Source organism: Dama dama, chromosome 31, assembly GCF_033118175.1.
Source record: "Dama dama isolate Ldn47 chromosome 31, ASM3311817v1, whole genome shotgun sequence".
NCBI lineage: Eukaryota > Metazoa > Chordata > Mammalia > Artiodactyla > Cervidae > Dama > Dama dama.
In genome coordinates, this window is record NC_083711.1 from 58,377,336 (window position 1) to 58,400,004 (window position 22,669).

The window sequence follows — 22,669 nt, forward strand, 5'->3', positions numbered from 1 at the left end:
CTTCTGCTCATCAAAACATACTATAAAGAGAGAAGCCCTAAATGGTAGAAGATATTGCACATATAATCAGAAATGGACTCTCTCCAATCAGTAAGAAAAAAAAAAAATGGAGTTTAATAGGTATTTTCAGAAAAACCCCAGATGGCTCATGAAAGATTCTTAATGTCATTTATAATCTGAGAAACTAAAATCAGGGCCTCTATTATATGCTGTTACACACTTTCAGGCTTGTCAGACACGGAGAAGTCTGACAGTGTGAACTGCGGTGGGTGTGTTGGGACCAACCGGAGTGCTAAGGCTGAGAGTAAGTTGGTACTTTGGAAAGCTTTTTGGGCTTACTTGGTAAAGTTGGAAATAAACATAGAAGCAAGAGGAAAACTAGAGAGACTTTTTTTACACGTATACCAAGATACATGAGTGAAAATGTCTTTTAAAAAATCATTTTTTTCCGAAGAGGAAACCACCAATATTCAACAGTAAATGAACCATACAGTAGTTAAGACTAACCATAAATAGTTAACCATACAGTAGTTAAGTACATAAGTAGTTAAGTAGTTATAATTTATACAATTGTATGCAAATCTAAATGATCTAAAAGTAAAACAAAGAATTGTAAAATAATAATTGAAGCCTAAATGATCCTACATGAATAAATCTCAGGAACAGAAAATTGAGACAAAAATATATTTTAAAAATGAACCAATTAAAAATTTTGGAAATGAAAAAAGTCTTTTAGATTAAAAACTTAATGGACACAGTAAACTACAGGCTGGAGCCAAAGACACAAAGTGAGTACTAAGGGATTTATACAGAAAGGAGCACATGAGATTTACTGGAAAATCTGAAGAGACTGCTAGCACGCATGTGGAGGGTAGAGTGAAAGGGTCTAACGCTAAGGTTACTTCTCCTGCTGTGGGTCTGTCTTATAGCAGATAAAGGTAGGTAGCAAGTACGTTTCAGTAAGCATAACTGTTAATGACACTATATTTTAACAGTTGTAATTTAAATATAAACATTTTTGCCACAACTTGAAGCATTATATATTAAAACTGCGTTTTTATTTTCCATTTCAGAATAATAGTACCTTTAATCTCCTAATGGAAATTATGGTCAAATTCGCAGATTTTTTTTATATGTTAACTTTGGAAGAAACTCATTTGTCCCTATAGAAAAAGGTGTGTCTCTATCAGGGCAGGGGAACCATCTTTGTGATGGTTATATGAAGTCTTGCTTCTAGTTTGGCCTGACTCAATCTTCTCTGGTTCTAAGAATCCATTTGGTATTGGCATTGTGTGTGTGTATTTTACATTCAGTTGTCCCTAAGTTTATGAAATGTGGCTAGATGTGGCTTGGAAGGAGTAAATATGCTCTTAATTGAAATGTAACTAATTTTTTAAAATTTAAACAGTTGAACCTACTGTGAGCCTGATAAAAGGGCCAGATTCTTTAATTGATGGAGGAAATGAAACAGTAGCAGCCATTTGTGTCGCAGCCACTGGAAAACCAGTTGCACATATTGATTGGGAAGGTGATCTTGGAGAAATGGAATCCACCACGACTTCTTTTCCAAACGAAACAGCAACAATTGTCAGCCAATACAAGCTTTTTCCTACCAGATTTGCCAAAGGGAGGAGAATTACTTGCGTTGTAAAACATCCAGCCTTGGAAAAGGACATCCGATATTCCGTCATATTAGATATACAGTGTAAGTAAATGATAATGTTTGCTTTTTAAGCATTATGTGTTTTAATATTATTCCTCTAACATAATTCTGTATAAAATTGTATTTAGTTTGAATATGTGTATCCATATATTGTTGTAGATTTTCCTTGTTGACATTTTTTCTTAATTAAAAAAAAAATATTTTCATGGAAATTTCATTTAACCAGAACATTATTATTGTTAGTTTGTAAAGGCAATGATTAAAGTTGCTGTCTCATTTTAAATTATTTATCCTTGTCTTTTTTAGACCTTAAAAATAGGCTAGACTTAGGTGAATTGTGGAAATTTGTACCTCAGAATGTTCAGTACTTGGAGAAAAACAGCTGCTTCGCCAATCCAATTAATTTAGCTGTTGTTCATTTTTATGAGTGCTATCCATGATATTTTCAGTAAGAATCTTTAATTTGCTAGATGCATTTTAATTAGCTGGAAAATTTTTTCTTTCAATATTATTTGTAGTCACATTTTGTTGATGACATTCTAAGATCCTCATAAAGGTAAAACAGTAAAGTGATCGTTGGGATAGTAGATAAAGTTCAAAGTGGGCCCATCCTGTGCTTCTTTTTTTCTTAAGAGATGCTCTCTTATGTGTGTATTTGTGTGGAGATATATATATATGTGTGTGGATATCATATGTATCTGATACATATATGTATATACCTTCCCCTGTTTATAAAGTTTCTCACTTTTTATATAGTCTTTGTGTAGCATTTTAATATTTGAGCAAGAGAAATGCAGATAGCTTATAGTAAAGATAATGAAAGTTAAGTTGGTTAAAGATAAAATTATGAAAAGTCTCTGGGTTCTTGTGTCATTTCCATCCATGCACAGATCATAAATCTAGATAGGTTTTTTAAGGAGATGTTCTGTTTTTTGTTGTTTTGTTTTTTTGATATGACATGCATGGAATTTTAATTTACACATATTCATTACACTTGGTATGATTGTTTTGAAAACTAATTATAAGGATCTTTTTCAACATTTATAGAGTTAAACTTGAGAAGCTGTCTTATGTGCATTTTATTACCATTGTATTCTTGAGTGCAAATACAGTCCTAGTAGTAGTCCCTTCTCGTAATTTGTCAGTATTCATGAAGGGTTGGTTACAAGACTCCTGCTTATGCCAAAATCCAGGCATGCTCCAGTCCTTTATATAAAATGGCATATATTTGCATATAACCTACACACATCCTCCTATGTTCTTTAAATCATCTGTAGATTGCTTATAATACATACTACAATGTAAATGTTATATAAATAGCTTTAAATTCAATGTAAATACTATGGATATAATTGCTGATATGCAGCAAATTCAAGTTTTGATTTTTGTACTTTTCTAGAATTTTTTTTTCCATGAATATTTTTCATGCACAGTTGATTGAATCCACAGAAGCTGAGCCCATAAAGATGGCTGGCTGTACCTTCTTTTCTCCTCATTTTTCTGTCTTGTACATACTCTTAAATTTTTCTTTTTTCTTATAAAATTTAGATTCAGTTATAAGTCCATTAATATTTTTCTCATATGTATTTTCTCTTCCCTGTGTCTAATAATGACTGAAATTTTCATCGATTATGTATACTATTATTTTTTGTTTGCCTAAACACAATTTTAAAATATAAAAATATTTCTCCTGATGTAAGACTTTATAGTTACAGCTTAGACTTACTGGCCTATACCTAAAATATTCTTTCTTGCTGTTGTTAATTAGGCCCTAAAAAACATGTAAACAAAGATTGAGGAGATAAAATCTTATATGCAAAATTCATATCTCAAAATTTAGAGGTATTCTTTGAGGATACTTTAATATCTATCTTATCCTCTGTTGAAAATAAACACACAGATATCTGTACTGTTCTTTCAGCAACATTAATTATTACCAATTTTAAGTTAGAAAAAAATGTTAATTCTTGGTATTTATGAGGTAGGCCTTTTAAAATCATTAAGGTACTTGTACCTTAGTAGAAGAAGTTTAACTTTTCCCCACTGTTTTTTGTAAACCTTCCTTGACTTCAGGCTTCCCTGCATAGTTAGAAGGCTGACTTGGTCTCTCTAACATCTCATCTGGCCTGCTGTTTATCTGGTTTACCTGTGTAGCTCACAGAAGGGTTGAGGGTCTCTGCACCAAACTTAAGTGTCATTTCTTTACCTTCTCTCTTATCATTCTATATTTTTCATTGTTAGTCCTCATAACAGATTTTTGTTAAATTTTTTAAAATGTTATCTTCCCTGTTACTGTTAGAATATAGGTATTATAAATACAGAATATCGATACTAAATATCTAAAACAGTGCCTGTCACTTAATAGGAGCTAAACGAATGATGGTTCAGTGAATGATTAGTATTGGAATTCACAGTTTGAAAGTATACATTTATATTGATGTTAAATGTGGATAATTACTCGTTTAATTAAATAGTACATATGCTAAAAGACCTTTAGGTACGTTGAGTGGATAAAAGTTCATGTTTTGGAACAGCTGAGCCTCAGAAAATTTACTTTAGTTGTAATTATAGTCTTAAAAAGTTTGTCATATCTCTCATGCCCAGTGGATAGTAATTAAGTGTATGATATTAGTTATATTATAATTTATTTTAATATTAATATAATATTAATTTAAACATGATATTAACTGTAATATAACACTTATTAAATGTATGAATTTTATAATTTTTTCTAATTGATATCTCTTAGGGCAGTTTTATGTAGTGGCTTTGTGCTTAAATGCCATGTCTCATTATCAAATTACTGTATTTTCTTTTTCATATACTTCTGCATCATAATAGGACTCATATTTTGCTTTTGGTGATTGTAAGCTTGTGAATGTTCTTTCATTGTGTCCAAAATAACTAGCATTGTGCATGCATGTGGCTGTCTAGTGTTTGGTGCTCATCGTCCACCATCCATTCGTTCGTTTAGTTAAATACCCAGAGTTTATGGAGTTTGTTGTTGTTCAGTTGCTGAGTCGTGTGCGACTCTTTGCAACTCCATGGACTGTAGCCTGTTGGGCTCCTCTGTCCATGAGGTAGGTTTTCCAGGCAAAAACACTGGAGTGCGTTGCCATTTCCTTCCCCAGGGGATCTTCCCGATCCAGTGATGGAACCCACGTCTCCTGCTTGACAGACGGGTTCTTCACCACTGAGCCAGTTGGGACTGAACCACATTCCTTACTTCTTGTGTGTGTGAGGAGGGGAGCACACAGCTTCTGAGGCTGTAAAGTTGTTAACACTTTATCACTGTACATTGCATCTATTGTTCACAAAAGATAATCTGCTGTGTAATGCATTTATCTTACAGATGCTCCTGAGGTTTCAGTAACAGGCTATGATGGAAACTGGTTCGTAGGAAGAAAAGGTGTTAATCTTAAATGTAATGCTGATGCAAATCCACCACCCTTCAAATCTGTGTGGAGCAGGTAATAATGTTGATAGTTCTAAAGAGGAATTATTTAAAAGTCAAAAGTGTTCTTCAGTGCATATTTGAAGTGTGTTTTTATCAATGTAATATATGATGACAGTAATAGCTGGAAATTAAGGGTTTCTGCATGTTTTTCTGTTTCACCTCTCCCCACCTTCCAGTCCCCTCAATTCTGTTTCTCAGGGGCTACCTTGGCAACTTTAGTAATTCCTCCTGGCATTTATCATCATAGGTCTTAAACTTACTTCCTAAACTACTAATTTTTAACACTGTTGACTTATTATGAAAATTTAGTTTTATATCTACCTCTTCACAAACATACCCATAGACATGTTCCTACCCTTTGTCATCTCAGTGACATTAAGCAGCCTTTAAATTGTGTAATCATTGCCTCTCTATAATAGATAAATATTACTTACTGAGAACTAAGTAGTATACTAGAATTCTGTTTTCTTTTATTTTTTAAAACTGTTTGTTTTTCCTGAGGTTAATAATTCCTTCTTTTTACTTCTGTAGTTTTTACTGACAAGCCTTAATTCTCTTTATTGGTGAAATTTCAGACTGTTCTGCTGAGATTTCATTCTTATTTCTCAGTATTTGCAACTTCCACCCCCTCCAACCCCACCTTTTCAGTCTAGAGAATTTTATCTGTTAACCTGTGAATTCTCTCTTTTCTTTTCTCTATTTTTTTTCTCCTTTGTTTTTTTGGTCATTTCCCCTACTTTTTTTTTTTTTCTTTTCTGTTTGCTCATACTAGAATTCCTGTTTATTGTATACTAAACATTCTTTCTTCAGTTTTCAAATAATTTTTGTTGTTCTCCCAAGATTTCTTTGATTTTTTCCCCACCATTGATTGAAAATTTTCTTTTGAGATATTTTCAGTGTTTCTGAGAGTGTTTTCTTATTCTTTGTTCTTTTTCATAGCATCCTTTTCGTCTTTTATGGATGTGTCTTCTTGTTTCTAAATTGGAATACTAGAGTTATTTCCTTGCAGAGTTTTTCTGTTTCCTACTTACTCTTTCTTTTTTCTTTCAGGTTCTTTTGTTGTTGTTGTTTGGTCTTTTATTTTGTAGATATTTCTTGATTTTCTCAGTTGTCCATTCATTTCACAGTGATGCATTAAAATGCTGAGTGGAAACTCTCTATAGTACTTAATGGGTAGATTCTACTATAGAGGAGGTTATTTCCCTGGAGAAGCTTTAGATACCACTTATTGAAGAGTGGAGTTCTTTTTTCCATGAATTAACCTTCATTATTTTGCCTAAAGCATGAATACCTGGTATCTGTGCAGAGTTGAGTGTAATCTGTTGTTTTGTTTTTTCAACTTTCAATTAATCTATTTTTAGCCCTCTGCCTTACTGGCCTTCTTCTACAGGACAGTGGGTCAGACTTTGGATCTTTGGCTTCTTTGGTCCAAGTTGGCTGCTTTCTTATGCGTGTGCCTCCTTCAAGGACTTCTTCAGCCAAAAGCAGAGCTTTTCAACCTTGGCACTGCTGACATTTTGGGCTCGATAAATCTTTGTTGTTGGAGGCAGTCTTGTGAACTGTAGGATATTTTAGTAGCATCCCTGGCCTTGCTTCTCTAGAGTCAGTAGCATACACTTTCCCTACTCTCAGCTGTGACCACCAAAACTGTTTCAAGGCATACAAGGTATGTCCCCTAGAGACAGAGTTACTTCTGTCTTCTTGTCTGTCTTCTGTCTGGGGAACACTGGCCTCGTGCGCATGTTGCTCTCCCTGTCTGTTTTCTGTCTTGTTACAGTCTGCTGACACATCTTGTGTGGTGAGCTCTGCCTCCTCTCCTCTTTCTCCTTGTTGGTCTTTAGTGGTTCTTCATTCCTTGGCTCCTGTTTTAGATGGTGTTTTGTGGGATCAGAGAAAGAATGTTTGGTTAACCTGTTGTCTTTAAGCAAAGATAAAGTTTTAAAGTAGTGAAGGCCTTCCATTTACATTTTCTTCAAAGTGGGAAGCAGGCATTGGTTAAGATGTGTGATAGGGTATATCTGAAAGTCATACACTTCTGAGTTCTCATTCTGGTGTCTGTACTTGGAGCAGTCTTTTGAGTAAATCATTTAGCCTTTCTAAGCCTTTGTTTCCTCATTGATAATAGTGCTCCATAGAGTTTTTGTGAGAGTAAAGCTGATGAGTCTAAACCATGTAGTGTAGGTACAGAGCCTGTAAGGTGTTTAGCGTGTCCTTTGTTGTGAGTTTAATATGGCATTTATATTTTTCTAGCTTATTTGAATAAACACCTTTAAAGGATTATAAGCCATTTTTATATTTCTCAGAGTTAAAGGGGTTAGAATTTAGGGCCCAAAGTACAGAGCTAATTGGTAAGATACATAGACTTCATATTCATTCTTGTACTTGTAGAAAAAGAGTTCACCTTTTGAAAGCTGATGTTTGTAAAAGTGTTCTTTCCAAAGTCCTCTTAAGAAGAAGATATGAAGTTTTTGTTTTTTAAATAATTTAAGAGTATTACCTTTACCCTTCAATGCTAAATTAAGTCATAGCAACTCTAGAAGGTTTTATTGGTGGTTTGGATCCCAGAACAGAATCCTGTCTGTAGTGCTGATTCCTTTCTCTGTGCCTGTTCAGTGCTCTTGTTCTCACTCCCTTTGTAATTAGTTGGTCTGCTCGTGTGCTCAGGCCACTGAAAACAGGGAGCACATCTTCCTTACTTGTGCATTTCAGCAGCACTAGCAGAGAAGAGTGTGGTAAATGGTTCAGTTCTTAATAATTAAATAATGGATGACTGAGTGAATGAGTGAATGAACTTTTTGAAAATCTACTTAACTCAAACTATACTACTAGTTGAGTACCTGGGTTTACTTCACTTTTATCCTCTTACCTTAATAAAAATAATTTATGGGCTATAAAAACACTTTCAAAATAAAGACTTGATTGATTCCTCCTCACTGCATGTGGGATATACCCTAACATGGAAAAATGATGTAAAACAGTATACATTTAATTCCATTGCAGTGAATAGCTTTAGAGTTCTTACAGTGAAATTTTATTCCTATTATACTTTATAGAGTAATGTGTACACCAGATAGAACCTTTTAGCCTAATTAGTATAAAAATCATTTTAAAAGAGTTATTACTGATAGCAAAGGGGCCTTGGTTTTTACTGTTACAAATGCCTACTTTATGAGTAAAATTATTTTGTAAGAAAACCCTTGTTGGTGCTTTAGAAGTTAACCATATTTGGAGTACAGCACAGTATAAATTTATTTGCTCAATATTAAATATTACTCTTTAAATATGTTACAGAAGGTGCTAAAATATTATCATGTGCTAAAGTGATGACTTTCACTATGAAAATTGTAGGTACATCATGTATGGATTCATAATTCACTGAGAATTGTTTTAATTCTTTTAAGACTGTGGGTATGTTTTTAAATACTTCTAATTTTCCAGTTTTCTGAATATAATTCTTTAAAAATAAATAATTTCCTCTCTCCTTCTCTCCTACTCCCTCTAATATGTCAGCCTAGCTTCACTTATATGAATTGATATTTTAAAAGAATCGGTGTTCTAAATGGGTGTTCTTTATCTGTTGGTTCATCTCTTCTAAAATGAAATTTCATAACTTACATGCTTTTATTTCATAGTGAATTTTACCTAAAGGGTGCTGATTCTTTCTCTAACAACTGGAAAGTGTAATATCTTACTTAAATAGTTGTCAGTGAATAGAATCTGAAGGATTTAATTTCATGCTTTTTACAATCTAGGTTAGATGGACAGTGGCCTGATGGTTTATTGGCTTCAGACAATACTCTTCATTTTGTCCATCCACTGACTTTCAATTATTCTGGTGTTTATGTCTGTAAAGTGACCAATTCGCTTGGCCAAAGAAGTGATCAAAAGGTCATCTATATTTCAGGTAAGTTACTATCTACTCACAAAATGAGTTACGTAGATTATTTCTGTAACAACAGTGATAACAGTGACACTGTGATGGAGGCAGTAATTGGTACTTTGTGAAGATACATATTCCTCAGTGTGAGGCTCTCCAGATAATCTAAAAGAGGTGCGATAAAATAACTCTACCTGAAATTCGTATATAAAGTAGCTTTCCATGACTTAAAAATTGTCAAAATGTCTATACAGTAAGTTCATATACATTTTAAGACCTATGCATATAGCTGATTTTTCAGTTATAATATTACATATAGTCTGTACCTTTCTAGATTCTTTTGTATTTATACCAGAAATAAATAGTGGATTTTTTGTTTGCTTTTGGCAGCTATTCTGCACGCAAGTGTCTTTAATAAATAAAATATCCATTTTGATGACCTTTCTTATTAAATATCTTTGTCACTCAATATAAGATGATGCCTTATTGAGCTACTAAGAGGTGAAGTGGGCATGCTACTGAAAATGTGCTGATGAAATAAAATTTAAGATGTTTTTTCTGGTTGGTACATAAGCCACTAAGAACTTAGATTTTATGCATTTCGTTTGTTTCACTGTGAATGTTTTCATCAGTTTGAGTATTAATTTGGGTTTTTACAAAACATAGTTGGAGCTAAAATATTTTTCCCGGGTATGGCTATAAATAATAAATTATCAATGGAATGCTTATTTATAAAGATTATATAAATATTTTAAGCATCTCCTTCTTGACTATAAAACTGTAGTAATCTTTATTTCTAACAAATGGAAAATGAGAGGAAAAAGGACAAGAACCTTGAGAAGTACAGGTTTGTATAGTAATTTGATAATAGGTATTTAGAGTTCATCTCTGTTCAGTCTAAAACTAATAAATTTTAAAAAATTGAACTATACTTAATTTACAGTGTTTCACGTGTACAGCAAAGTGATTCAGTTTTGTATGTGTACATATATTTATTCTTTTTCAGATTCTTTTGCATGATTTTAGAGAAATTTTAAGTTTGCATTAATGTCACGTTCTTTGTCCTCTGTGATCTCTTAATCTAAGAACAGTGCTCCATATTGTTTTGCATGGCATTTATCACAGCTTGTAGCTGTGTGCTTACATAATCATCTGTCCTCATATTTGAACAGCCTGTACTTGCTTTATTATTGTATCCTTAGTGCCTGGCCCCTGGTAGGCACACAAGTTGTTTTTCTTGCATGTATCTCACAAGCAGATTATAGTTTTGTGCATCTCTAGCTAGTCTTTCCTGCCAGTAGCAGTGCTTTGATATAAATCTGTTAATATATTAGTCTCTTTTTCTTCCCTTCGAGGTTTTTTGTTAAAAAAGAAAAGAACTTTGAAGCCACAGGAAATCCATATTTAAAATGTAGTTACCTAAGGACTGCATACTTATTATTTCTGTTGTACAGAATTTGGTGTGGGGTATTACTTATAAATCCTAGGCTCAGTGCTTTCTAATTTTGTAATCATTTAAATATCAAGGCTCAATTTTAGCATCTTATCAATTGGTGATTTGCCAAATTTATATCATTGGTATTCTGGGTCCATTTCCCAGTCCTGGCTACTTGTGTGTCCCACTGTCTATTAGTGATCATTAACCCCTTATGGGGGCTTCAATGGTGGCACTAGAGGTAAAGAACCCGCCTGCTAATGCAGGAGACCTGAGAGATGTGAGTTCGATCACTGGATTGGGAAGATCACCTGTAGCAGGACACGGCAACCCATTCCAGGTTCTTGCCTGGAAAGTCCCATGGTCAGAGGAACCTGGCAGGGTGGAGTCCATAAGGTTGCAGAGTCTGATACGACGGAAGCGACTTGGCACACACACAGCCCCTTGTATGTAGAAGTATAACTTGCATTCAGAACTGGGCTCCTCATCTTTCTTACGCCTTTTGCTATAAAATCTCTTCCTCTAGGAGTCTTTGTCTGTCTTTTAGTTATTGGTATCTCTGTCATACACTTGCTCAGGGCATGAAATCCTTGATACTTATTCTTGATTTTGATTTTTTTTTTTTTTCTCGTACCACATCCCATCCATCAACAAATTGGTCTGAACTCTTTCATTATGTTATATACAAAACCTTACCAATTCTCTCCTACTTTGCTAGTACTTTGGCACAAACCATCAGCAGCCCTTGCCTCTCTATAGAACAGTTATTTAATATTCCTACTCTTCAGCCTGTCATCAGTTGAGCAGCCAGATTAACCCTTTTAAAGGGCATGCCGGATCACATTCAGTCCTCTACTCCAAACTTTACATGGACTTCCCATTTGCCCACAATGAAAACCAGACGTTCACAGTGATTTGTGAGCTCTGTCCATGTTCTGGTGCTAGATCATCTTTTTTGAGCTCACCTCTTACTATATAGCCTTTGCTGGCTTGGCTTCAGTCATACCAGCCAATTTGCTGTTTTTGAACACAATAGGCACATTTCAGAGTCATTGCCTCTGCTGTTTCCACTGCTGAGAATACTCTTTAGATATCTTCATACCTCTTTCCCTCACTTCTTGTAAGTGTTTGCTCATATATCACCTTCACAACTGTATTTAAAATTGAAACTCTTCTCACCCCTTTACTACTGTCTGTCTTTCATCTCTCTGCCTTATTTTTTCTCTGTGGTACATATTACCATGTGATAGACTGCATATTTGGTTTTATTTATATGCGTGCCTATTTTTATCCCCACTGGAACATATGTTCTTGAAGGCAAGATTTTTGTCTGCTTTAATCAATACTATATTCTCACCAATTGCAGCAATACTTAACACATAACAAGTGTTCGGTAAACTTTTGTTGCATGCATGAATACATTTAAGAAGAAAACAATCAGGAAAGAATAAAAAATTCAGAATCTACATTTACGTAATTTTATTTTCATGGCAAAAGTCCTAATGTAACACTGATGATAAACTTTAAACATTTTAAAATCAATTTCTACCAAGTCTTATAAGAATGGAAACATTTTGAGTAAATATGAAAAATCAATTACCACTAAATACTTCAGAAAAAGATGGCATTATATGAGATGGTTTTCTTTAAGTAGTCATCAGGAATTAGACTTGACTTTTCTATCCATAGTCTTTAATACAGTATACCATGCTGAGTTTAGTTAACTTCTCTAAGAGCTTCTTAGTTATATCTAGTATCCTAGATATAAATTGCCTTTCCAAAATGGCAGTTAAGGTCTACTAGTAGACTTTTATCACAATAAAAGGCCATAACTTACAAATGAATGATCAGAAAGTTAGTCTTTTTTCATTGTGAGTTATATGTTCTTGCTTTCCTCCAGGACAGCATTTTTATCTCAATAATAAAATTTATATTTTAAAATTTCATTACTGATTTTTTTAAATATTTGTAAAATGAGTATATCATATGACTGGAGACTAAATGGTAACCCAGAACAGAATAGAATTATTAGCTCCGAGAGAAGTTATTTGAAATTTTGTCATACATTTTCCCACACTGGCATAATTTTTGTATATTCAGGATCCAAGATTGCAATATACAACTTTAGTTATTACTCATCATGGTACAATGACTCTATCCAATACTAACCGACTGCATGAAATTGTGTTTTCCTAGTTGCTTTTAATGTGGGTTTTTTCTCCTGATCCCTCTTACTTCTCTGAAAATAGAGAAGCAAATTTTCATGTATCACTTAAGTTCCCTCATGCCTTAAAAAAATCAAAGTATATTCCTGTGCAGATCTTTAATTTCAAATCAAATTGATTCGATCCACACATATTAAGCACACTTAACTTAGCAGTCCTTAAATTTTAATGTTTATAGATTTTGTTTATTTAACAATTGATATGGTCTGAAAGAAGAAGGAACCAATTCATTCCATTTTTAACATAGTAATTATTAGGCTAAAACATGCTTATAGCTACAGAGGTTTTGCTGGACTATTTATTTTCCTATTTGGCAGGACTCAATTCGTTTGAAAAGGGAAAATTGAGAAGTTGGATATGGAGAACTCAGAATCTACTAGTTTATTACATTTGTTATATATTTATTTACCACATTTAGCAAAGAATATTAAAAAAACTGCATTAATACAGAATGCTGTTGGGAAGGGTTTCTAAATCTTGATAAATAAGTAGCTGTTAGATGCCTCATTTCACAAATAGGACTCTCACCGTAATTATCTTGGAGTAGAGCAAAATTGGAAAGCAGGAATAAATGTCTCATGTGAATCATCATATGTCTGTCTGTTGCTTAAGATACAAAATGTAAAGTTTAGTGAAAGTCCCTTTTTCATGGAATTTATTGACAGTGAGGCTATTCTGTTTTTTCTTTTTTTTTTAATAGTTGAGGAGGAGATGGTAGGTTAAAAAAAAATTCTAGAACCACTGACCAAGATTTTTAAATAGATTTTTTTGGGGGGTTACTGTTTTTTTTGTAGTTGGATTTTCTGAAAGCTGTATTTTGTTAACTCTCAGTTAAATAAACAGTAGATATCCATTTGTGTTTACATAAAGAACATCGCTAGTAGAAATAAATGGTGATTTCTTAAAGAAGGCTTCATAAAAATGTACAGTTACGTATCTTATGTTTGGTGAGAACTCAGGTGTACTATTCTGAGAAAAATATTTCATTAAGAGCTGTCACAAACTTAGAATTTTAAATCATTAATTAGGTAATTTGTGTTTTTGTTTAAACATGCTGATGCCCGTTTATTATAATACTTTTTTCTTTGGTAATCATTATAAAGACAACATTGAATACGTAAAACTTTTCCATTAGTCCTCCTCAGAAAATACATGAGTTATCTTATAAATGATTAATTTTTAATATCCTGGTTCTGTGAGGTTGGATTGGATTATATGAGGCTTTACTACTTTTATAGTCGAAATGATTCTACTGTTCCACAATTTTAAGATTGAATTTATTCAGCTAGTGATTATGTTCTCACAAATTAAAACTTCTTTGATTCACTTAAATATACTATGATAAATAATATTCAACTTCAAGGTACTTGACTGGATTGCCTGTTATATTGGTTTACACTCATAGGAAATTACTTATAATGTCCTTGTTACATTTTATATTGTACTTGCTAAATTTTTACCACATTCTGTACATATGGCATTCCGTGATGAAACCTGTTTCAGTAAGTATTTTTCTTTAGCTTGTAATTTTAGAATAACTTACCCCATGTAGATTTAGTATTTTTCTAACAATCACTTTTTAAAAGCTCTGTCAGTACCACTCATTTAAAAAATAATTATAGGAGATTTATCATTCGGATCATTTTTTTATCAATGAAGAAATTCAAGAATTTTGAACTCATCCTTTCTTCAAACTCTAGAATTTTGTGTAACATGATCTGCAAATACCACTTAATTGATAATTAACCAATCTTTATTTTTTACTATTTATGTTTAGTTGCTTTTTAATATTAATGGCTATTTACTCTATAATCTAATGGCAATACACAAGGTCATTTGCATCTAATATTTAAGTATCATTAGAATGTTCTCTCTAAAATATTAGCTGCTCTTTTTGAGACTCCATCCTAAAGCAATGTGACATTGAATTTTGCAGATATGGTTGAAATTTCTCAAATTTCCTAAATGTTCAGATATCTTACCCATGGGATATAGACATGATGATGATATTTTTGTAACACTTTATAACATGTTTTTTCTTTGTCTGTCAGTCTCATTTGATAATAGCCCATGATTGGCTAACATAGTATAAATATGTACTTTCTATTTTTTTTAATCACTAAATAATGGAATATACTACATACATGCTTTCTAAAATTTAAAGCATTTTCTTTATTTAAGGAAAATATTTTTGAGAGAATTATTAAGCCAACAGCTTATACTACGGCCACTTAACAATCTATAGTTTTTCATTCTTTTAAAGATAAGTTCACCTCTTAATAAAGATTAACTTTATTAGGTAAAGATGGATATTAAGAAAACACACTTGAATTTTTTTCATTCTTTTACTTTATCATTCTGTTATTTCCTTATGCTACTGTACTGGCTAAGAAAATGTACATTTGAATGATTTGATTTAATTTTTTGATAATGATAATTCTTAAGCCAGCTGTATAGTATATATATAACATTTAAATAATACTCTTTATTTTAAAAAATACTTTTCTTAGAGTACAATATTGTGCTTAAACTTGGAATAGAAAATTTAGGATTTACACCATGCATAATTTTTCACTTCCCTTATGTGATTGGTAACTGACTTAGTGTCAATTTTGTTATTTAAAAAAAATTTATATAGAAGTATCACTACCCTCTGATCTTAAATTAAGAATGAAAAACTATTGTTACTATGAATATATTTTCATTAACTGTGCTGTCTTTTCAGCTTGCTGCTGAATCAGCCTGCATTGACATTCTTTGCCTTTCTGTGTCTTGTCTATCTTTACTTTTTCCATTAGATCCTCCTACTACTACCACCCTTCAGCCTACAATTCAGTGGCATCCCTCAACTGCTGACTTCGAGGATCTAGCAACAGAACCAAAAAAATTGCCCTTCCCATTGTCAACTCTGGCAACAATTAAGGATGACACGATCGGCACCATCATTGCTAGTGTAGTGGGTGGGGCTCTCTTCATAGTCCTTGTAAGCGTTTTGGCTGGAATATTCTGCTATAGGAGAAGACGGACGTTTCGTGGAGACTACTTTGCCAAGAACTACATTCCACCATCAGATATGCAAAAAGAATCACAAATAGATGTTCTTCAGCAAGACGAGCTTGATTCTTACCCAGACAGTGTAAAAAAAGAAAACAAAAATCCAGTGAACAATCTAATACGGAAAGACTATTTAGAAGAGCCTGAAAAAACGCAGTGGAACAATGTAGAAAATCTCAATAGGTTTGAAAGACCAATGGATTATTACGAAGATCTAAAAATGGGAATGAAGTTCGTCAGTGATGAACAGTATGACGAAAATGAAGATGACTTAGTTTCACATGTAGATGGTTCCGTAATTTCCAGGAGGGAGTGGTATGTTTAGCAACCACTAAATATGACTTAATGTACAATGTTTCATTCATACTAGTTGATCATTTTCAGATTGTTCATACTTTTTCTTGGGGGAAGAATAAGCTTTTTCAACTTGATTTTCAAGCTTACTTTTTATATTCTGATTTGACAAATGGAAATGTAAAATCTGGGTTCAATGTATCTGAGCTGCTTTAAAATTTTTTTTCAATGCTATACTACTGTCTCAAGATTTAAATTTTAATGCAGAGTACTTTATTGGTCTGAGGCACACAGGTAAGAAGAAATGTCAACATTAAATGTATGACTTTTTGGTACAAAAATTAAAAGAAACAAAAAAAAAAAAAAGGAAACTACCTTGGCATTGTGTATTAAATGTTTACCTAAGACTATATAATCTCAAGTATAATGTTTGTTGAACATATACCTCTCAAAATTTATCACCACTAAATGATATTACATCTAAATTGACTATAAAACTAATTCAAGAAATGTTTATATATATTTTTAGTATACAAAAAATTCAGCTTGATGAAACACCTTTTCTTTTCAAACATTGTTTTCTATGTTTCTATACAAATGGAATCTTTACCTCTGCATTTTAATGAGCCTTGCCATAATTACTGTAGAGTGGCTTTTCAAAGGTATTTTGTTGCACTAAAAACTGTGGTAGTAAACTCAGTGAACATGATGTGTGGAAGAGCATAATTAGCTGATCAATATTTTTGTCCAAAATACATTTAAAAGTAATAAAAACATGCCTTTTAAACATGATAATTATTACAATTTTTTTCATCTCTGGAGGACAATGCTTATATTGTCATGCGAACGTTGGTACATGAAGTGGTAGTTTGTTTTAATGCTTTATGTGCTAAATATAAGAATAATAATGAGAAGATGGTACATAGTTTAATAGAGTGTAGAGAGGGCATTTCACTATATGGAAAACCATGTAAACAAGCAAACAAGCATTGGAGTACCATTTTTTAAAACATAAGACAGATGTTTCAGATAAGAATCTGTGCAAAGAATGTGGTAGACCATCTTGTTTTAGTCATTTATTATTGATGTTGTTCAAACGGGTAAATATATATAGGAAAAAATAGAATAAACTTGGAAATTTGAGATTTAACAAGAAAAAAATCTTAGTTATAGAACCTGTCACTAACACTTGCTGATGGATGTTGTCAAACCATCCCCTCTTTTCTCCTAAATGTTTGTATGTGTTTCAAGATTTTTGTTTTCCCAATTAAAACTGGAAACATCATGAGGTTTTTTTGTTTTGATTTTTACATAATTAAGTTTATTCTTTCCAAAAATCATGCATCTTTTGCAAAAGAAATCTTTCCTAAATCTTCAAATGTGGATCTTCTTTGTGAGGTAATTAAATTGCTTCTGCAGTGGGATTCTGTACAACTATAATAATGACAACTATTTTGTAACCCGTACAACATATTTTTCCTGTTGATTATTCATTTGAAAAAAGGACTGTAGAATTGCCTTTAGGTGTTTTGCCGTGGAATTGAAATAGAAGTTAGTAGGAGAACCCTAAATTGACTTTTTTTGTTAATAAAGACAAAGTAGTTACTTTTTTTTTTTTTTTTTGCCTTCTCAACCTACCCCTTCTCAATCCTCATCAGATCTAAAAAAAGATATTTTTATAAGGCAAAGTTCTAACATGTTCATAGAATTTTGCAAGTAGTGAAGGCTTTAATCTCAATGATTGTAACTTAGTTTATTTAAACTAGCAGTATTTTGTGGAAGTTTGAAATCTATTTTCTTTCTCTCCCTCAAATGCTCAGTATAGTAAAGTATTGATTAAGGGTACAATTAGGTAAAATTCGCTGATGTCCTATTGAAAATATTTGTTTTAAATATAGCTTACCACTGCAAATATTAAGACTCTTTAATCCAAATCATTGGAAGAAAAACTTTCTTGATAATACTCTTTACGATTGAAGTGACTTTTAATTTAAATGTTAGTAATGATATGGCCATAGAAAGATGAGTCTGAAGCTTTTTTCCTTTGGAAGATGTAAACTTGTGCCTTTTTGGATCAGAACCTCATCTTTGGAACAGTGGTCTGAAGTGTTGTATGAATTTGAGAAGGGTAACCCCATTTAGGACATCGTACGAATCTCTCTCTGAGTCTGATCTGAAGGAAGTCAGCAGTGTTTCAGGAGCTGTGTTTTAAAAGTATAAATATCTGCTTAGTGATCGTGAATTTCCTTTTCAGTTGTGGTCATTGTGTGGTTAGGGCTTTTTGTTTGTTTAGTTTTTGCTGGTTTGTTTTGTTTTTGGCAGTAGAGGGTGACATGGAAAACTGCAAGTGAGTATTTGATATATTCTGTATCCTTAATCCAAAGCATTTGGCAAGCTAAAAGACTTCAGAATTTTAAGAATTTGCTACTAATGCTTAAGACTTTCTGAAGCATTGCACTGTTGTTTATTAGACCTTTATGTTTACTGTACATAGAGACTTGTTTGTAAACATAGTCATATTAATAAACATTTTGTTAAATTAATTTTGAATATCAGTAATGTACACAGCTGACTGATGAGTTGAACTCCTACGCTCTTCTTGGAAAAGATGGCAGAATAGTTTTACTATATTTTGGCCATGTTTATATTTATTACCTTTGTATTTGGGCTGGTTTTTCATTTTTGTATTCACTTTAGAGTTTTCTTTCACACTGGTTAAAATACTTGTACAGTGGAGATTAATTCAACTCTTTTTCCCTTTTTTTCCATTTTTATTGAAATGTCTTGAAACTTTAATAGGATAGGGGTTAACTTTAAAAGTGATATTTGAGAGGTACTTTATATATAGTTGAAAGATTTAGTATTTTACCATGTGCCTGAAAGGTTTCCATTTGATAAGTCTAACATTAAAGAAATCGTTAAGCTTTTTCAGTAGTAGTATTGCTTCTGATAGCCATAAATAGGAAAGTTTTATAATGGTATCCCTGGCTGAATGTTTAGCACAAGAGGCTGTAGGAAATATAATGTATACGTGCAAAAATTGAGAGAAATGTAGCAATATTAGATGTGAAAACATCTATTTTGAGTTTGATTTTGCTTTTGGTAAATACTGCTAAAAACAAAAGTATGAACAAGAAGTTATTAATGTGTGGAAGTAATCAATGTAAAGTATAAGAAAGAAATGGTACCCATATTGATTTTTTAATTTTAACGGGAATTATTTACAGATTGAATTGTTTTTCTTATTTACTTGTTGATGTATCATCCATAAAAAGCTCCTTTCTCAAATTTTTGGTATGTTGGGATATACTTAATTTTGATTTGTACCAGGGATTTTTTTTTTTATCAAGTTACTTATCCGGTGGTAGCCCCAATAGCTGCGCAACAAATCTTTAAATAAAAGTTTTTTAAAAAAACTCTTTAGAGGCATATTTCTGTAACAAGTGTATTGTTATGCATTACCTTCTTTGTCCCCAGAGAGAGAGAGAGTGTTTGTGTGTGTGTGTGTGTGTCTGTAATCTAGTTCCCTTTAATTAATGATGTTTTGTGGAACTAGAAACGGATTTAATTTCTCTTTCCAAACAAAACCATACCAGGTTAAGGATACAGTTAAATAAAATTTGAGGAACTGTTTGGGTATGTTAACCATTATAAAATTTACTTTTAATTAATCATAGAATTCCTATTTCATATATACATATAATCAGTAACAGTCCCCACAGTCATAAATTGTCTTATCTCTTTAGCCCTAGCAGTCAAAATGTTTTAAATGTTTTGCTGTGACTTTGACATCAGTTTTTTATATATGAATTTGCAGTTTGGAATTAACAAATTCCATAAGATATTTTTTAAGTTGGCACTTAGTGTTTTTACCTTACAGCTTATGAGCTGCTTCAAGTAGGAATAACATTGATTCTTATTCTTCTCCTTACTCTCACCTTAAAAATTACAGTACAGGGATCCCTGGCAAGCCAGTGGTTTAGACTCTGTGCTTCCACTTCAGAGGGCTTGAGTTCAGTCCTTGGTCAGAGACCAAGGTCGACATACCCTCACATGCTGCACGGTGTAGACAACAAAGTAAAATAAAAATTAAAAACTTGAAAGCCTAAAATATTTAAACTAAAATTATGATACACTTTTCCTCTAAACTTGAAACTGTTTTAGAGCAAGCAGCAGTTTTTTTTCCCCCCAAATAACATACAATTTGACTGGATTAAGTTTGATTTCATTCTTATTATACCAATAAAAATTCATGCACAAAAGAATCATTGAGTAGTGTACAGAATATACCAAATTTTGTTTTTAGATTGTTTCTATTAATGCATTTGTTTTCTTCTGTTATCTTCCAATAAGCACTGTTTTTTAAAAAAGTGTATCTACTTTGAATTGAGTTGTGATAGATTTCCATCAGGAGCTTAAAACCAAGAATTGCTTACAAGAGCTTTTGCTGTATACCTACGCTTGGGGTCCTTTCTTTTCTTGAACCTTGATAATATCATGTTCATTTCGATTTTGAAGGATAAAACGATTCAGTTTTGTGATGTTTTATTTCAGTTGCCTTGGGTTGGCCACAGAGTTCGTTTATATTTTTCCATAAGATGTTACAGAAAAAACGAGAATGAACTTTTTGGCCAACCAACTGGCTATTTATTCTGGCTGGGCACTGTGGATGAAACCTAGTGAAAGTTTAGTACAGTGTAAGTTATTCTCAAAACTTGAGACTAATTCAAGACCTCATTCCCGTTCATGCATATTATTTCTACATGGACATGATACCCTAATTTTCACAGTCTCAGTTATGAGAAATATCTCAGGAAAACCTCGTGTTGAAGGGACAGTTTAATCTAAAAGTTAGAGGTAACAAAACCTAGAGGCTTTGACTTTTTTAAAAAAATATTTAAAAATATGCACAAGTAAGACAGAATAATGAAGTGAGTGTTCATGTCCCTGCTTCAGTTATTGTCCATTCATGGTCAGTCTTGTTTCATTTAAACTCCTGTCTGCATGATCCCTCCTGCCATTATTGTTAGTTCATCTGTTAAGTATGTCAGTCTGTAACTTGAAGGATAAGGAACATTTAGAAAAAGTAATCATAGATTCATTACTCTACGGAAATGAATCATTCCTAATATCAAGTATCCAGTTACTGTTCAAATTTCTAATCATCTCTTTTTGCAGTTTTAGCTAGTAACCAAATATGATCCATATACTGGTTGGTTGAAATGCCTTTTAATCTGTGTGTTCTTTATGTGCTGTTTCCCACTCCCACACTTCTCCCATGCAATTTCTTGGGAAGAAATAGCTTCATTTGTCCTGCAGTTTTCCAGTTTGGATTGTGCCAGTTGCTTGCACCTCTTGCTTGCGTCTCCTGAGAGATCTAGAGCCTTGACAAGATTAATGTTTAATTTTTGGGAGCAAGGTTACTTCTTAAGTGGTGGTTTGTTCCTCTATCAGGCACGTAGTACCTGGTTTTCTTGCACAATATTAGCAACAATTTGATGCTCAAAGCCTAGACTTACTGACAGGGAACCTACATAACATCTAGATCTATTAATTCTGTTTTTTACCATACCATGTACTTTGATGTCTTAGTAACTATGTTCATGCTGCTCCCTTGACCTGAAATTCCGTTTCCTCCTTTTGCCATGCTGGGAAGTCAGTCTGTATTCAAGGTCCAGTTCAAATTATAGCTTAATGAAACTTTTCCCTTCAGAGTTAATAACTGCTCTTTATAATTCTTTTTTTAACAACTTACATCTCCTCTACTATAATATCACATTATTCTAGTTATTATCTGTCTTCTCTAGATCAGTGGTCTTCAACTGAAACGACTATACGTATCAGTTAAGAATTCGTATGTACTCCTCATATGTAGAGTTTAAATTATATGTGTGCTACCATAGAAGTTTGCTATATGCATTATAAACTACTCAAAAGTGAAAATTTTTAGATTTGATTAACATTTTTAAAAGGTTAATTATTTTCACTAAAAGAGGAATCTTTGAGTAAATAATGCAATAGTACCTCATTTTGAAAGTTAACTTTTTTCCTCACTAAAACATTTTTGAGAAAAGCTGTATGATTGAATGTGCTTCATTTGTTTTTTCATCTTGGTTTTACACTTTTTGATTCAGTGATTGAGTTTTAAGTCCATGTTGAGTTATTTTGACACTGGTTTTTATATATGAAAGCTCAGTTACCTCTCAGAAACAAGTAGATTCAAGTGAAAGATGTACATTTTTAGGGACCTTAACAGTTCTCATCCCAGCTACTGTTTTTAGCGCTAGTCTTCCTGTTGAAGGTGTTTGGTTTTCCATTGTCAATGCTAATCACCCTCACGTTAGCTGTTTCAGCACAGTATGGGTTTAGGGTGAGGTTTGTTGTTAAAGAGGAATGAACATAAATGTATATTTTATTTGGTTTCTAATTAGTTTATCTGAGGGGGCTTGGTTTGTCACATCTAATTAGGTTGCCATGGTTTTATTTCGTAATGTAACATGCAGTTTAGGTGTTAGGAGTAAGATATTTGCATTGCCATTTTGGAGGATTCTGTTTTATTATTTGTGCCTGTGTTACTGGTGTTCATCTGTCAGTTCTTTGCAGGAATGACATTTGCCAAGAGTGAACGCTTACTAGTGTATAACGTGGGTTCGTGCTGACACCC

The 22,669-nt window shown here is 32.7% G+C and overlaps 1 protein-coding gene across 2 annotated transcripts in view; it reads left to right on the forward strand.

Moving 5' to 3' along the window:
• NECTIN3 (nectin cell adhesion molecule 3) overlaps positions 1–22,669 on the forward strand; it is a 122,978-nt gene that overhangs the window by 46,828 nt on the left and 53,481 nt on the right. The window contains exons 3-6 of one of the 2 annotated variants that reach the window (XM_061134086.1): positions 1,409–1,705; positions 5,016–5,133; positions 8,873–9,024; positions 15,456–17,293. In XM_061134086.1, the coding sequence (XP_060990069.1) occupies positions 1,409–1,705; positions 5,016–5,133; positions 8,873–9,024; positions 15,456–16,036 (1,148 nt within the window). In that variant the 3' untranslated portion in view covers positions 16,037–17,293. Of the gene's footprint in view, positions 1–1,408; positions 1,706–5,015; positions 5,134–8,872; positions 9,025–15,455; positions 17,294–22,669 lie in introns of those variants that run through there. The other variant, XM_061134087.1, reaches the window with a different exon arrangement.